Below are 17296 nucleotides of genomic sequence, written 5' to 3' on the forward strand. Positions count from 1 at the left end.
GTATGGGCGTGTGCGCATGAGCAATATTTCTGTGTCAGTTTAATTTGAAAACTCTGATGATATCAACAATTGCTTGTTATCATTTTTACAGAGTGCAGCGAAAAGTTGTTGCAAAACCGCTCCACTGGTAGTTCTTGCTATATAACACACAATCATTTCCTTTCTGCTGAGATCCTACAGCCTGCAATCAGCTCCGCGGCACCGCTCACTTCTGGCATCGAACATCTTTGGTGATCTGATCCCAGTGGCCAAATATAGGTATGTATGTTCTCAGCTGGCATTGGAATGCACCTTCACATGTTGAGTTTTTATTGAGCAAGCGTTTACCTGTAATGGATGGACACTGGTAGCACAGTTTCAGAACCGCAAACTGTTTTCTTTGTGTATGGGATACATGAGATGTAACGGAAAGCATGCTACAGTTGGGCAATGTTGGATCTTCCAGGCTATACTTGCCTTAGATAACTTTTTTGTGTATTTCCAAATACAGATGTTTCCAAATGAAACAAGCGGAACATTGCTAGTGTATGGCTAGCGGTAGCTCTTCTTGCCAGAATACCGCCAATGGCGTCACCACTCCATCTGGGTTTAGCCAACGTTCCAAGCCTGCAAAGAGCATGCCGTATCTGTTTGGGAGAACTCTGTGTTTATGCCGTATGCTAATCAACTGTAAAAGTCACTCCTGTTGGTCATCGCCTCAAAACTGAAAGTAGTGCACCTTAGTATGTGCTCACTTTGCCATCGCCAAAGTTTATTTTTTTAACCATCATCACCTCAGCTGGCTGGATTTCAACTGTCTCTTGTCGCTACATCTATGCTAGGGGCCGTACGTTGACTAGTCGACTAGGTCTAGCCTTGTGTTCTGTTAGTTGACGTTGTTGCTGTGGCTCCTGAGCATGTTTTTTTTTTTTGTTTTGTTTTATTGCTCAGCAACAGCCGCATATTAGAAGTGTCAGACTGACGATCTTTATGGTGTTGCCGGGGTCTAGGCCGTCAGCAGTGTGTGTGTTCAAGCTTTAGTAAAGTTGCAGAAAAGCCTCCATAGCTTCCTTTGTGTGAGATGCTACAATACTGTATGTATTCAGGTCAAGAATATAGATTTAACTGTCGCAAGGCATTACTTTCGAGCATACTCTATTTGAGCAGAGCTGTTTTTCAGATAAAAGCTGCAACCAGTATGTTAATATGCCTATGAGATAATCTCAAGCAGATGCAATGATATGCATGTCCACGTTCCTTTAATTAAACACAAAGCACTGCTGATCTGTTTTGCCAGTATTTGGTCTCAAGAAAATGTTAAAAATGAAAATGGACAAACTTCAAATTTGGCTTGAAAGTGCTGCTAGATGATTACAAAGTAAGATGACAACCAACGCTACCACAGTTGTTCCTGTGGGAAACATAAACGTCTCCAGTGTTTTATGGTTGAAGCATTTTATTCTAAACCACTGATGTCCATCACTTATTGACCTGAACCGTTTCCTTCCATGAAGCAATGGTGCTGTATTACTTTTTAGTAAAGGACAGTCCAACCATGTTACTGTATCACACGCTTCTCCTTCCTCAGTGATGCTGTGGCTAATGAAAAGAGACAGGCACGGGGTAGAACATGGAGACTGTTCCATTAATATCCTAACAATGAACCGGAGATCCTGTGTCTTCCTCCGTCTGTCCGTCTGTCTGGATGTTATCTGCTGCACATCTCTTTAACACCCACCGCCGCCTTGTTAATGACCTGTTGTCAAATTTGTTCTCTCGCTTTCTCTTCCCCTTTCTGTCTCTTTTTTCACAGCAAAGCGCCTTGCTACACTAAAACATTCTCAACTGACGGTTTAAGTCTTACCGTAATGCAATCAGACAGCTCTTACTGGAGTGCTAATGTGACACAATGCCCCCAGAAGTGCATTACAAGCGCTATCCTATTCCTCCACTGCTCTACCAGGCGAATATGCTTTCAAGCTTCTCTTTCAGGCGATCAAGTGGTTGCTCCGAAGAACAAACCGCCCTGTTTAAAACCATAACTTTGATGAGTCACGAGGCGAAATGTCCCTACGAATGTGATTCATCTTTAAACAGGATTTAAATTATTCAATCTTCCCAAAACAGGTGTGGCATAGCATTTTTAACAGACATTTCCAAAAAAGCTGAAAAGGAACTATGTTCAGCTGTGGACTTGTGCGCTCGTGAGCTTTAACATCTGCCGGTATTTCTGGCGTCTACTCAGAAATATTTACAAGAAGAAAGACTTGATCCAATTCTATAATTTGGCTCATTTAAGTGTTATAAATAGTTTAAGTCAACCGCAGCAGTCACTGAGAAGCATGCAACAAGTTACATCAGAATGTTTTTACACAGGCAGTAGTTTGGATTTATTTCTGCAGTACCCTTTATCATTTTAAAGAGGAACAAGACTAAAGTCTGAAGACATTTTTACGGTTCTGTAATGTTGTACTTACAAATAGTGGTGCTTTGACCTAATTTAAGCATGTAATTTGATGTCAATCCATTTAAAAGATGGGGTTGGGGGTTGGTTGTCAGAAAGTATAGTAGAGTAGAATGGATAAGAACTGAGACCTAGCTATGGCATCAGCCCAGACCCTAACACCGTAGCCTGACGTGCACCTCCCCGAAATGCAACTACGTGTCATGGCGACGCAGACCTCAAGAGCTGTGATTGGTCGTCTTGGGCGAAATGTCTGGCAAACAAGGCACAGCGCCGACTGGTGTTTCTTAAAGAGCGAAACTCTATATACACTCTAATATTTCGTTGGACCACCTTTAGCTTTGATTACAGCACTCATTCGCTGTTGTATTGTTTTGATAAGCTTCTTCAGTGTCACAAGATTTATTTCCATCCACTGTTGCATTCATTTTTGACCAAGATCTTGTATTGATGATGGGAGAGTCTGACCACTGCGCAAAGCCTTCTCCAGCACATCCCAGAGATTTTCTCAATGGGGTTAAGGTCTGGACTCTGTGGTGGCCAATCCATGTGTGAAAATGATGTCTCATGCTCCCTGAACCACGCTTTCACAATCTGAGCCCCATGAATCCTGGCATTGTCATCTTGGAATATGTCCGTGAACATCAGGGAAGAAAAAATCCATTGATAGAATAACCTGGTCATTCAGTATATTCAGGTAGTCAGCTGACCTCATTCTTTGGGCACATACTGTTGCTGAACCTAGACCTGAGCAACTGCAGCAACCCCAGATCATAGCACTGCACCCACAGGCTTGTACAGTAGACACTAGGCATGATGGGTGCATCACTTCATCTGCCTCTCTTCTCACCCTGATGCGCTGGTTCCCCACTATCCTTCCAGTTTTTAATAATGCATTGGACAGTTCTTAACCCAATTTAGAAGTTTCATCAATCTCCTTAGATGTTTTCTCTGCTTGATGCCTGCCAATGATTTGATACTTCTTAAACAGATTCCGTGACCACGGGATGTGTCTTTCGACATGGTTGTTTAAGAAATGAGAAGCTACTCATTGCATCAGTTGGGGTTAAATAACTTGTTGTCAGCTGAAAGATAATCTTCCATGCAGTAAATACCCAATAGGCTCGTACTTCTTTGCTTCATTGAATCCAGATGGCGACTTTTTTTTTGTCCAGACAGTGTATAAGTGTCTCCCACCGGCGTGGGCTACATGCGTAGGTTACGCCGCCTATGTCCTGCAGAGGTATAAACCGCGCTTAATCTTCACTCCTTCCCCCACCACTTTGCTCATTTTTTAATTCACTGGAAGTCAGTCACTGCCAAGATGACAACAGCTTGACACGACCAGACTGAGCCTTTAAGGGCTCACCCGTCTTTACATACGGTCAATAATTCATCCTGTTGGCACTGTGACTATTTGTACAGTTTAGATGGTTCAGTCTTAATGAAACTTTAAGACCAACAAAACTGATGGACAGACACCGCTACCCTTGGCATGGTTAAACATTTACAATTATATAACCCTGTAGTCAGAGCAAACACCATAGCTGGATATTGTTTGGAATAGGGCATTGACTGCAAATATAACATGGAAACAGGTCCCAGTGAAAATACTGTTTATTGTCGCTTTCTCACTGCTAGCGTGAACATAAGCCGTAGAACTGACGTACACCTGCCAAGAAATATATAATTATAATAATATATGTACACACCAGACAGATCCATAAAGTTGATTGATAATTTGATTGTCCTATGTGTTACAATAGCTAAATAGCTGGATAGTACCTAACCCTGACTATAACCCTAGCCCCAAGAGAGGGGACATTAGTTATGGGCATACAATTACTAATGACAGACTCAACAGTTTAAAGGAACTCAGTCAAAGCAAACAAACAGAAACTGGTCTGCCAACTACTTTGCAAATTGTTTCTCCCATGTTTCTCAGTGAGAGACACAACTCAATTACAACATAGTTTAGCTGAACTTTAGTCTTGTTAGATTCCACAAAACCAGCACCAAGAGGCAATTAAGATGCTCTGGATCAGGAGACAAGACATGCAACCATATGTTGATACTAAAATCATACTGTTTAAATTGTGATCATGCAAGTTGCGTCTATTGTTTCTGTACCTGAGGAGGAAAAAAATAAAAAAATAAAAAAAAAACAGAGATAGTTCCCCAAACTCCACTGTGCTGTCTTTGACAGTGAATAATGAATCGCACCTTTTATGGCCAGAGAAACTAAAATAAACAATGTTGAATGAACGTCTCCAAAGCGGAACCTTCAGATGAGGTTTCTCCCTGAGTACCTTGAACGTCACTATACTGACTGCGAGGCGGAGGTCTGACACCATGGAGTCAGAGGTCTGAGTCAAAAAGGGAGGAAACGGACCTAATGTTGCAGCGAAGACGTTTTATAGACGATCCCGACCAGCTGTCTCTTTGCACAAGCAGTGCGCACAGCAAATGGTTGAAACCACTGCAGACGAGGACTACTAATGTGCTCCTAATATACTCGTGTTCTAGTTTGCGTCCCATTTCAAAGAAGGTAAAAATATATTAAGCACATTGCACACTAACTTATTTCGATTTTTATCACTATTTTGATGTTTTAATACAGCAATATCAGTTTAAAACCTATATATACATATATAGACTGTCTGGTGTAAGAGGTCAGTGTAGATGAGCAGAAGACATTAGACATGAAATACTGTTACAAATGGTCGCATGTCATTAAACAGCTGCTGTCTAACTAAAAGCCCACTGTGTGCACATGTCAGCAAGAGAGGAGAGATGGATGTAAATCTATAGCCAGTAAATCTAATTTTATTGAATGCTGTGTTTCAGTGGTTAAATATGTGGACCAGCAAACATCTCCAGCCTCGCCTGGTGACCCTCTCGTCTCCACTCCGCCCTTGTTGCTTTAAGGAACCGATGATCCATCAAGCGCTTTGTAAAATGAGGAAACAAAACAATTGGGAAAGCTCGCACTACTTACACTTCCACACAAAACTGAGCATGTTGCTAACCTTTGCGATTTCCATTTGAAGAACAAAAAGGGGTGAGTCCTGTGATGTAAATAAAACTGACCAAAAGTTAACGACCCGAGTGAAAGACCGTATTGTTGATTGTATCCATGGAAAAGTGCGTAACAACCACAGAGGAGTTGAAATCAATCAGGCCAGAATTAAATGTTTAGAGAAAGAGACAGCGTGGTGGCTCAAACGTCTTACATCTGTTGAGATGCAGGAGCATCTTGACCGACTCCCTCCAGGCGGAATACCCCCCTAAAATCATCAAAGTTGTTTAGCACCAGTAGATCACATGGCCCCTTGCAGGTTGGATGAATGAATGGCCCCAGATTTGTTAAGGACATGTGCAACATTTTGGAAAAGAAATGTGGACAAGCAGCTCAAGCTCATGTGCGCCATCGTTGCCAAAATACAGCAGTTTCAACCGGAGCTCCGGAGCATCAAAACAACAATCCCTAGCTCCGAGACTACAAGACTCCGGTACATCCTGTGGAAAACGATGATGATGTTTTGTGAAGTTCAGCGGTGAACAAGACAAGAGAGAGAGAGGAAGTGGGCTGCTTTTATTGGCAATCCTTTCAGCTTCACAAACCAACTGCTTAGCCATAAGCACAGTTCCCGCTCAGTATGCTCGGCAGAAGAAACGTACCACTTCACCAATGACGCCTAGGGCAATCCTTTAGCAAACAAGGAGCTTGGACACCTCAGAGACCTACCTGACTGAATCAGGACCTCAAACAAGTGAGTTCAGCTTGAGTGAATCCACGTGGAAGGAGACAAAGGAGGTTGTTAAAAGAGCGCGATCATTGCTTCCATTGACTGAAAGCAGTTTCCAGAGATCGTATGACATTTGCGAAAGCTCCTGAGAGTAGTTCGGAATATGATAGGGAGCGGGTTTTCTGAAAAACAGCTACATACCAGTGTATTTACTCAAGAGGCCTGTGAGAGCAGAGGAAACCCGGCCTCTCTGTGGTTGGATCTTGCCAGTGCATATTGATCCATACCACATAAACAGGTTGAAGTCCAACCATGTTCCCAGCGAAATCCACCGCACAAAGGCGAGTCTTTTAAGGGTGGCCGGAAAGTAGCCCTGACCGTGCCTGAAATATCCTAATGCAAGGTTAACTAGCTGCTGGCAACAACTTTGGGCTGTCACTTTACTTTTGGACCTACCAGCACTTAATGCGTGAGACACGTATGTACTTAGGCCAAGGAGAGGAACACTGTGTCCAACAAGATGGGAACAGAGGAGGCGCTAGAAGATAAGCAGCAGAAGCAGTAACCCTGTTTGCATTCTCACAGTGCACACCACTGGATAGAGAGATATTAACCATTCCTAATGATGAGTTTCATTTTTAGTGACAGACTGATGGAGCGTTTACACATTCAAAGCTGCACAATAGGACCGTACAGCCATCTTGAGGGAAATATTCAGCTCGTCATTGAGAATATCATTAACTGAGGATTACTGTTGACACGTTAATGTGTGTTTTGCTTCGATCCCTGACCAAATCACTGGGAGGGTTCCAAGCTAAATAATACCTCAGCCTGCGGTTCTACACTTGGGGGGGGGGGGGGGGAATAAATAAATAACAAAAGCATTCCCCCAATACCACTTCTGATGATTGCACTGCATATATTACCATGCATACTGATTACACCCGTTCTGTTGACGGTAGCAGATTTGTCTTGTGCAAGTGGCGGTGCTTTGGGGTGGATGTTAATTGTTGTGGTTAAGGTGTACCCTGGAATTGTATTGCACTTCCTGTGAGCATAACACCAACACAGTTTTCAAGGATTGTTTAAAGTGTGTAACAAGAACACACACAGCAAACACGTAGCACTGTCCAAGCCATGACCCTGGAGGTTTTCATTACCATCCAGTGCAGAAAGCTTTGCGCTACTTTGTGAAATCTTGTATAGTGCTTCTTGCATTTAACTTTATAGGCTTTGTGATTGACGTTTTGTAGAGTTTAGTCGAGCCGTTTCTCAGAAAGTTGAGATTAAATCTATAAAGAGTGAGGGTGATGGGTATCAAAGATTTAAGGCAGGAAAGTGAATCCACCCGCTGCCTCTTCTCTATAACACCCCCCCAGGTTCAGTTCTCGCTCCCATCCAGATCCAAGATTGCTTTCATGTTTGACCCACTTTTACGAGACAATGACAAAGAGAGGCAGGAGGAAAACGCTAAAAAAAAAGAAAAGAAAGGAAAAAGGACATCAATGCATGAACGCAGGGGAAAGACAGATTACAATAGAGATGGAGAAAGTGGAGAGAGAGGAAAACTGCAGGAAAGCTGAATGAGAGTGGGATAGCTGCAGGGAGTATGACAAAGGTGTAGAGAGAGAGAGGAAGAGAAAGGGGGGTAAACAGAAGGCAAAGCTAAAGGCGCCAGGGAAGGAGGGGAGTGGGCTAAGCAGGAGGGAGGAGGAAAGCTCCGCTTCTCCTAATAAAGCGAGTGTATGTGAAAGGAGGTGCTGAAAAACGTCAGGCTGAGCAGAGAGCTGTTACAACAGAGGAAGAGAGAGAGGAAGAGAGAGAGAGAGAGAGAGAGAGAGAGAGAGAGAGAGAGGGGAGTCAGAGAGGAGAGAGGGGTAAAGAATAGAGCATTGTGTTGCTGCTGAGAAAGAACCCATGTCTGCACAAAGAGGTAGGTGTACTGCTATGACTGGCACACACACACAAATACACACATGCATGCACACACAGGAGTAGGATATCCTAATCAACCAGCAGTAGGATGTTCGGACAGTCTTCACACTGTATGTGTCAGGTGAGTGTGTGTGTGTGTGTGTTCTCTGCCAACTGTGTGACTTGCTTTACTGCATGTAGCAGCCGCCTCGTAGGAGCGTGGGACTTTTCCCAGTGCAAGCGCTTTAAGCGTGCGAACGGACCTCAAGAGCAGGTGCCCGTGTGTTTCACATGTGTGTTTCGGACGGCCCGGAGGCTTCAGGGTCCGTGCGGTTGGTGTCGCTGAGGATGAATCAAACTCAACACAGAGGCGCTCTTAAAAAGAAAGAGAAACAATCATGTGAGGTTTGTGGAAGTTTATCAGGCTAAGCGCGTGTGACTGGGAGTGAGTGCACCGCATCATCTCATTGACAGCACCCGTTTGGTCAGCTGAAAGTTTAGCTGTCAATAAATGACTCAATATTCAGGGTGATGGTTCCATAAAGCAATTAGCTGATTATTATGTCTTCAGTCATCGTTCGTGCACATTATGAAGCAGAGCAAGAAGTACATCTGTTGACGGGTCCAGTCAGAGCAGTCTTCACCTGACACAAATACTATTTACACCTGCATGACTTACTGCCTACTGTCTGTGAATTCAAGAATATCCCATTCAGAAGTTGCGCCAAAACTATATTTATGTTCTTGTTTGCTTGTTTTTTGGGTAACTTGACCCTTTAATTTTAAGTTGGCTCAGTTTTACTTTGGCTTAAACACAGCTATTTAAGGAATCCCCATTATGTATACAAAGGGCAGATTTGCTCTTGTCTGGTTGCTGTTTCCTACTTTGGCATCAAGAATATTTATCTTTGGAGAATCCCAGAAATGTTTACTAAAGTGGCGAGTTATCTAGAGTGGCGAGATAAGAGACAAGATAAAAATAAATACCAAGAAACCATTGTGCTGATAACACTCAATTTACTGTTGTTATTTCTTTCCAATTATTCAGCAACATGCTTTGGAAGGAGCCTTTTTTCCTTTGCTTACAGTCAAGGCAGACTGCTCCAGCTTAGGGTTAAATCCAGTCTGTCTTTGAAGGTCAGACCGGACTGACCGCCAAGAACAGGCTGCTTCCCTGTGGCAAGCGGAGATGCTTCCTCTCATTTCTCATCATATGACGCTGCCGGAGGTTCCCTTTTTGCAGGGAGCTGCAGCGTTGCTTCACAATGGCCCTAACCCCAAAGAGTATTTATGGAGTTGATAAGGAAGTGAACAGTCTCTCGAAAGTCTAGACAAACGTAGGCACAACATGTGGCACAAATGCTCAACTGGAACTTGACGCGAGAAGCCCAATAATGACTTAAGGGCGTAGTGATCAGAGACACAGTTGGAGGAGGTAAATCACTTCCATCTGCCTTCAAGTACGTCATTAAGTACAGGAATTCAATGCGTCTAATATAGTCTGCGCTGCTCACTCTAAAGCGTTTCTCCTCCGTTTATAAAACAGATGTGCGTTACATCGTGCAAAGACGTTTTAAATCGTAAGCGGGCAAACGTTTTGTGATTCAGTACCGGTTCTTAACTTGAGCATTTGTTTGTCAAAAAATAATTTCTATTGTTCCATCTTTGATTGTTGTCTTCTCTCCATTCGTGGCTCTTTCTTCTTTACTTCTTAAAATGTCACTAAAGAAAGAAAATATTATATTTTAGATTTCATGCAAACATTTTAACTTTTTCCACATACTTCGTTACTCTGTTTGTATTTTCTCACTCTGCAAGTGCTCATTTTAGGCAATTAAAGGATTCCCATGTTGTTATGCAAGTTCTGTTATTTCTGTGTTAGTTTATGCATTACCCGACAATGTTCATGTGACCACACACAGACACATGAGTTGTTAAATCCTAACCACCAGAGCAGCACAACAAATTAAAAACCTGCCTCGCAGGGATGTTGTTGTCTCGTCTTCCTGGAAACCACACAGTCAATCTCCAGCTGTGTCACTGTTGAGTCATTGCTCAATGTAAAGTAACAGCCTTCTCAAGAAGTTTCAAAACAACCTCGTTCTACCTTTATCGCTCTTTCGCTTCCTCCTTGTTTCTTTATCTCTGGCAATTTATGAGGCTAAAGTTTTGGGTCAACTGGGGCGGAGACATGGCAATAAAAAACAAATGTAAGAAATGCTTGAGCAACGTGCTGTCGGTAAGAATGTACTTCTTCGTATCTGGACCGATCGCTTTGCCAGACTCTGAACTGTGTATCTTGGTTTACGTGCTTGGGTTAGCGTTTGTTTGTATGAATACTTAAATGGGAGGTAAGCCTCTAAAGAAAACTGTTTGGACTGTTTTTCAACTGAAAGGTTACCTCAAACTTAAGTGTAGTAGTTTAGAATCAGGCCTTACGTTTGGGATTACATTTCGGGTTTCTTTGGAAGCAGTGTAGTCAATGGTCATCATCGGACTTGAGCTGTGAATGATGCGTAATGTCTCAGAGGCGTTGAACATGTTGTTGTGATTTGAATGGTATACAACGCCGCTGAATTCTACTGTGGGCAACAGATGTTCAAGTTAAATCTTTTAATTTGTCTATAAAATTCTGAAAATAATTACGTAATCATAAAAATGATTTAGGGAGTTACTGGGAGTGGACATCTGCTTTCCCTTTTCCCCAACACTCCATCTTTCCTCAGAGTTTGAATCATCCTGGCCTCCCCTTCACATTAAATTTGTGTGTACAGGGTGATCAGAAATGGAAGATGTTGGTGCATGCTTGTGAACTTGTCAATCGGAACAAGAGGCTGCATGTACATGTGTGCGTCTTGGCCCGAATGTGTGTTACAAATTCATTTTTGGAAAATGAGGATATTTTAAAATTTGCTTTGGATTTGGTTTTGGGGTTAGGATTAGACTTTGGCCGAAGTAGACCGCAGGCTAGGATTAGGCAAGTAGTTGTGAATGCATAGAGTCAATAAAATTCCTCACAAGTACAAGCCTACAAACCCCATGTGTGTCCTGAAAGCCTGTTGATGTTCCAACAGAGTTCCTCCATGATCTCATGCACGTAATTTACCGCTCAGGGTAAGCCCTGTTTTCTGTCTCAACATGTGTGTCTGGATGTGTTTAGCTGGCTGCAAACATCGTCATCATCAGTAGGTGATTCCTCAGAAGGTAACAGTCTTTCCCTTTAATCTGAAAGCAAATCAAAGAGTGACTTTGATTGGAGACAAAACGTTCCAAGCTACTAAGGCCTCAGTCATGACAGTGAATGCAATAAAGGGGTGAGGTTCAGGTCGTTCCGTGCCTCCACCTTCACAGCTCTGCTTGTCTTGCAAACCTTGACCTGAACAATAATAAATTAATAATGTAATTGGAAGCAGGTGTACTAATAGACTCATTCGTGACTGCCATGGCTGGTCATTTCTAGACATGGTAAACAAGTAAGCACATTTGGTCAACCCATGTAGTTTCCTGCTTTATTGTGGCTGAATGCCTATGAGGAAGTGTCTAATGAATCCAAGCAAAAGCTGGCTGGCCTTACTGGATGTAACGCAGACATTTAGTCAGTCAGGGTGAGTGGTTAGACCTTCCCAAAGGTTGTGTGACAGTGACACAAGTCAGTTTTGCATATGAAAGCACAATACAGTGTGGAAGCATATATGTATTTGGTGTTAACTACTTATCTTAACTGTTCTCAAAATTTCAAGGCAATATGGACAATTTAAAGGAGTTTTGAGCAAAATTTAAAGTGTCTTATTGTTTGAATTATCATTAATTTTCTTAAGCAAAAACAGTTTCACCAACTTCTAAGACTGACTACGAGTCTGGAAACACACCATTGGGATTTTACTATGTGTTTTTATTAAGTTTCAACCGATGCAGACAAAGCAATACGTCTGCACACAACTGGAAAGTCCCACAACCTATCAGGTACATTATCTCTAAGGAAAATCAACTCTAAGGCGCAACATCACTGTTACTCCTCTGTCCAACACTGCATGAAACCCTAACCCTAACCCTTCACCTAACCCTGGCCCAGCAGATCTATCCCCAGTATAATCAGTTCCCAATGGAGCGACTCCAGACCAACTTTACCCCAGAAAGCTTTTGTGGGCGGGAGAAGTTCCGTTAAAATTTATTTAGCACTAGTTTACTCAGTAACTCCAGACGTAAAATGAATCAATAGCTTGGTGACTTCTGGAAGTGTAACAACTCAAGTTCACATTTTCAGTCTTAAAAGCCTGCACCTTGTACAACATATTCATCTGATGTCTCTGGTACTTTAGTTGTTTCACGTTGTTAACTCAGCTCCATTTAGTCCTCTCTCTTCTACCCGCATTTAGATTTTGAGCTCCATAATCTGGTTACGGCACACCAGTGTGTAGGATTCAGGGGGATCTCTTACCAGAAATGTAATATACAGTAGTATTTATAGTGTGCAATGGACTGAATCTACCCATTTGTGTTTTAGTTAACTTAGAATGAGCCCTTCCCATCCACAGAGGGTGCGGGTCCTGTTGCAGGGAGCCTGCCATGTTGCACTGCCATGTTCCTAGAATGGACAAACCAAACGCTGGTTCTAGAGAGGGGACCATTTTACTTTTTTGCGCTTTACGCTTGTAAAGAGAACTGGTTGCAGTCTGCAACTTCACCACTAGGTGTCATTAAATCCAACACAGTGTTCCTTTAAGTTGCAGGCAAGCAGTGAACCCAAATCCATGCTTTGGTTCTTACGCTTCTAAACTTCTATAAGGGTTAATAAGACATGCATTTGCCTTCCATACTAATAAATTGTAAATTTTCAAGATTGGTGATTTTTATTTTTATATTTATTGTTTCTGTTTTATTTTATGAAGCATTACTCAGTGTAGTAAAGAGGGCTTGTGTCCTATTTCCTTTGCTACAAGATTACAGCTGTGACACAAATTAATGGTTACACACAGTAGTAGAGAGTAAGTGAGTGCATAAATAAACAATCAGATGTTATCTCCTTTAGACAGCCCAGAGGTAATGTTTTAAAAGAATAGCCAGTGAACTTCGGTTCCTTTATTGGCGATGACATGGTGAAACAATTACAGGATACTTGTGGCGAGTGAGTGTGTGAGTTAATGTGAGAGGCCTTGAACCGTGGAGCTCTCTCTGGGGAGGAAGGCCCGAGGAGTGATGAGTTGAGATGCGTTGACGGCAACCTCTCCCGCGTTTAAAATATGCGAAGCCATGTGTTTGGATGCGTGCAGAAAGGAGAGGGAAATAAATAACAGAGCGGGATTTGTGAATGGACGGATAACTTTGCAGGCAAGTCATGTTTTGGGCTTACACACACACACATGCTCACAAGTTCTTCAGCAAGAAGTCTATTCTTCTAACGCACACCCGCTCAGAGAAAAGCAGGGGATTCCGATCCGTCACTGAGATGACATCACAGCCTGTAATAAAAAAGCTAAACAAGGGAGTCCCCACTTCCCCTCCCTCTTACACATCCCACAGAATGAACAGAGAGAGTAGTGCTGGGACGAGAGGCTCTCATTTAGTTCGCACACACACATTTAGAGAGAGTTCCTTTTAAGGGTTCACATGCACACAAGAGCCCACTGACACACGCTTTAGCTGCGTCTCCATAGTGACCGGCTTTGCTGCCCCAGCTCGGGGAGGAAATGCCAAACTCAGAGCTTCAGAGCCCCGTCCACCAGGAACACACACAAGCACCCACAGTCCTATTCTAACCCTCTGTCCGTCCGGCCGCAACGGAGAAAAAAAAAAGAAACCTCTCCTCATCTTATCACTCAGCTACCTCCCTCTGTCCATTCTCTTTCCCCTCGACCTGCCCACATTTCCCTCTCGCTTCTACTCTTTCCCTCCACCTACCCTCCCCCTCTCTCTTCCTCCCACTGTATCTGTCCCTCTCCCTTCCCCGTCGGTGCCAAGTTCATTGAAGTAGACAACAGAGGTAAGTGCTCTCTTTCACTCTCTCCGCTTGCCGCCGGATTGCCGCTTTAATGCGCTTCAGGTTCTGTCTTTTTCCCACAGCAGACAGAGGTCAGGTTTACTTTATCTGTCGGTGCCGCAGGTCCTGTTGATGCAGTGTAGCAGGGGGAGAAAAAAAAAAAAAAGTGTGCTGTTCTCTGCAGTTAGATCAGTCGGTGTACTTTCCCAGCTGTCATGTGCTCCGAGATAGCGTCTGCCAGTTTACTTTGCTGTGGTAATAATCAAACAGCCATCCGTGTGCTTGTGTGTGAACTTTACAGACAGGTATTGTGCGAGTCCCTCTTTTTCCTACAACATGTTACGCCCTGCTGTGTTCCTCTGTAAACTGAATTGTAATCTGCAATAGCCTCTCTTAGTACAATAGTAAACAGTGGAAACTCTGTTCAAAAGAAAGGGAACCTAACAAAGCAGTAGCAGAAAAAGTGATGAATATATTCAGGGTTAAAATAATACCTGTAACAAGACTTTGAATTGATTAAATAATGTTTGCCAACACTGGCTTTTGGCTGTTGTCTTAATCAATCAAACTTTCCACAGTGTAAATGTTATCTTTTTTTTTGACTGAACCCAGCCGTCCTTGTGTTTTATATAAACCGTTCTGCTGTTTCCTAAATATCAAGGCCCTGTTCTGCAAAAGAGGAAATCATCGTTAGCCAGACACATTCGTGGAATACCCTTTTAAATATCCTGTGGCAGAAATGACTAAATCCCCTTGAGTCGGCAAAGAGCCTGGCGCGAGTTCAGACGCACGGAATCACAAATCCATCTGTAGCCCTTGGTTACAAAACAAAACAATTACAGCCCTCCGCACGGCCTGCGACGGCCTCAAACGTGCGGACGAGGCACGATCTGTGACATCACTCACATCTGGATGCAAGACTGGCTAACAACACCCCGTCTTCCCCTCTTTCTACCTCTGGCAACCCCCGTGGCCTCCGCTTCCTGTCTGTCTGTCTCTCTGTCTTTCAACCCCCGCTCTCAGAGATGAAAGAGAAGAACCCGTGGCACACGCCAGTGACCATCATCATCACTGTGATTGGCGTCATAGCGATTGTTACCCTGGTGACGGTAGCGGTTTTGCAGAACAGGCCCGTCCCCGAAAAGCGCAAGGTATGGCAGAGTGAAAGTACTCAAATGTTGTTGCCTGCTCCCTGCATGGGAGCCAGATGTACTTCATTAGGATCTCAGTCCAACGTCCACAAGCCAAATATGGTTTCTTGCCAATATGACCTCAACCTGTAATCCTTGTTTTAGAAATGCATCTCCAAATATGGCCAGTGCTTGTTGATAAAGAGAATAAATCACCTCTGGGTTTCGTCGTAAATGCGTGCCCAGATTAGGGTACAGTTTTTCTAAATTGTTTAGAGAGTTGCATGTGTTTCTGATATACCGCTGGGACGTTTGTCATCGCACTGGATGTCTAACTTGACACTTTTGGGTGGAACGCATCCAGAGTTAAAGACACACGGCTTTCAGCAGAAATCCCTCCTTCTGTTTCCCCTCCAGTATGGCATCGTGCTCGACGCCGGCTCCTCCCACACGGCCCTCTATATCTACGACTGGCCAGCAGAGAAGGACAACAACACAGGCAGAGTTGAACAGAAGCATTCCTGCAAAGTGAAAGGTACAGTATTAGTTACACAGCACATACAAATGCATGCAACAAACTCTGTGATAATACAAATACTAGTCTAAAAAGACCTAATTTGTGCGAATAAGTTGTAAATATTGGCTTCATCCATAGTTAATACATCATATATTCATGCTTCACAAGTTAGCCAAACTTTTTTGGGTTGCCAGACTGTGAAAATCCCTTAAATTGGGAATTAAATCTAATTCAGCAGTTGATTTTTTTTTCTAGTGTAAGCATTCAATGAATCAGGAAGAGCTTCCAACAACTTTAAGGCTGCAACTATTAATAGTCTTTTAATACAATTCAATTCAATCGTATTTATAGCGCGTCAGTAACAATACAAATTGTCCCAAAACCCGGTCTGAAACCCAGCCAGAGAACCACGGTGCAAGCATGAAGGAAATGATGGCTTTCTTCCCTTTTAACAAAAGTTGCAGAACGTGCAGCCAAAACTGATAAAAAAAAGAAAAAGAAAAAATGATTAACATTTATGACTTAAGACTTGGTGTTTTGTTTGTACAGGAGGGACCTTTAACTGATTATTCGCGAACATGTACAGCCATGACGTCCCTACCAATGGAAGTAAAAAGTAGATAAAAGTAATGTAGATAAAAGTAAAATAAGATAAAATTTAACTTGGTGCCAGCTATCAGCTCTGTAGTAATAAATGTTAATAAATGGGTTTTGCCCGGCTGCTCTCCTCTAATGAATGAATGAATGAATGTCTTTACTTGTCATTGCACAAGTACAACGAAATTAAAAGTACCATCTCTTAAAGTGCATAAAAAGAAGAGAACATAAAAGAAAGAAAAAGGATAAAAACACATACCACATGTGCACTAGCATTCACATTCACATTCTGCAGTATTGCACGACTCTAGAGGGCAAAGTGGCAAAGGTTTGCAAAACTAAATGTCTAACTGAGTTAAAAGTAAGTTCATGTAATAAATACTGGCCCCACGATATATTCAACAAAGTATATAAGTCGTGGAAATTACACAGTGAGATCTTCTTGACATGTAGATTTTAAAGAGACAAACTTTTGTGCGAAAATTACACTAATACACTAATACAAGTGTTTCTGCTGTTTTTCTAGCAATAACTATAGAGATCCATCCGCAGTATTTTAGAATTAGACTAATCGGATACACTGCATCCCTAAGGAGTATAAAGTTTTAAGCAGTGACAAGAGATAAAACCCCAACAATAGCTTAGTTTTAACTGGCAATCTCGTTCCAGTTAAAACTCTAGGAAGGGACTGTGCTCGCCAAAAAGCACTTCCAGTGCCTGCACAGCCGCACACTGTTGTTGTTATATTTCCGATTAGACAAATGACTTATTGGTGTTGATTAAAGAGCTTTAAATATGTTGACTGACTTTCGGAGGGGGCGCCAGGCTAACCGCTTCCCGCTTGCCTCCGGCCTGCGTGCTGTGTAAAGCTGATCACCTTTGATTGTTGCTCTCATAGAGTCATCAGTGGAAAGCCACAGACTGATCACCTGCTGACTATGGCCTTGTACTGTGCAGATCCGAGAACTG

General features: G+C 42.7%; 1 protein-coding gene across 2 annotated transcripts in view; it reads left to right on the forward strand.

The window, feature by feature from the left end:
• entpd1 (ectonucleoside triphosphate diphosphohydrolase 1) overlaps nt 1-17296 on the forward strand; it is a 25278-nt gene continuing 7982 nt past the window's right edge. The window contains exons 1-3 of one of the 2 annotated variants that reach the window (XM_084567801.1): nt 1-258; nt 15107-15234; nt 15631-15748. In XM_084567801.1, coding sequence (XP_084423927.1) covers nt 15109-15234; nt 15631-15748 — 244 coding nt within the window. In that variant the 5' untranslated portion in view covers nt 1-258; nt 15107-15108. Of the gene's footprint in view, nt 259-7972; nt 8126-15106; nt 15235-15630; nt 15749-17296 lie in introns of those variants that run through there. The other variant, XM_084567800.1, reaches the window with a different exon arrangement.

Source organism: Chelon labrosus (genome assembly GCF_963514085.1).
Source record: "Chelon labrosus genome assembly, chromosome: 19".
Taxonomy (NCBI): domain Eukaryota; kingdom Metazoa; phylum Chordata; class Actinopteri; order Mugiliformes; family Mugilidae; genus Chelon; species Chelon labrosus.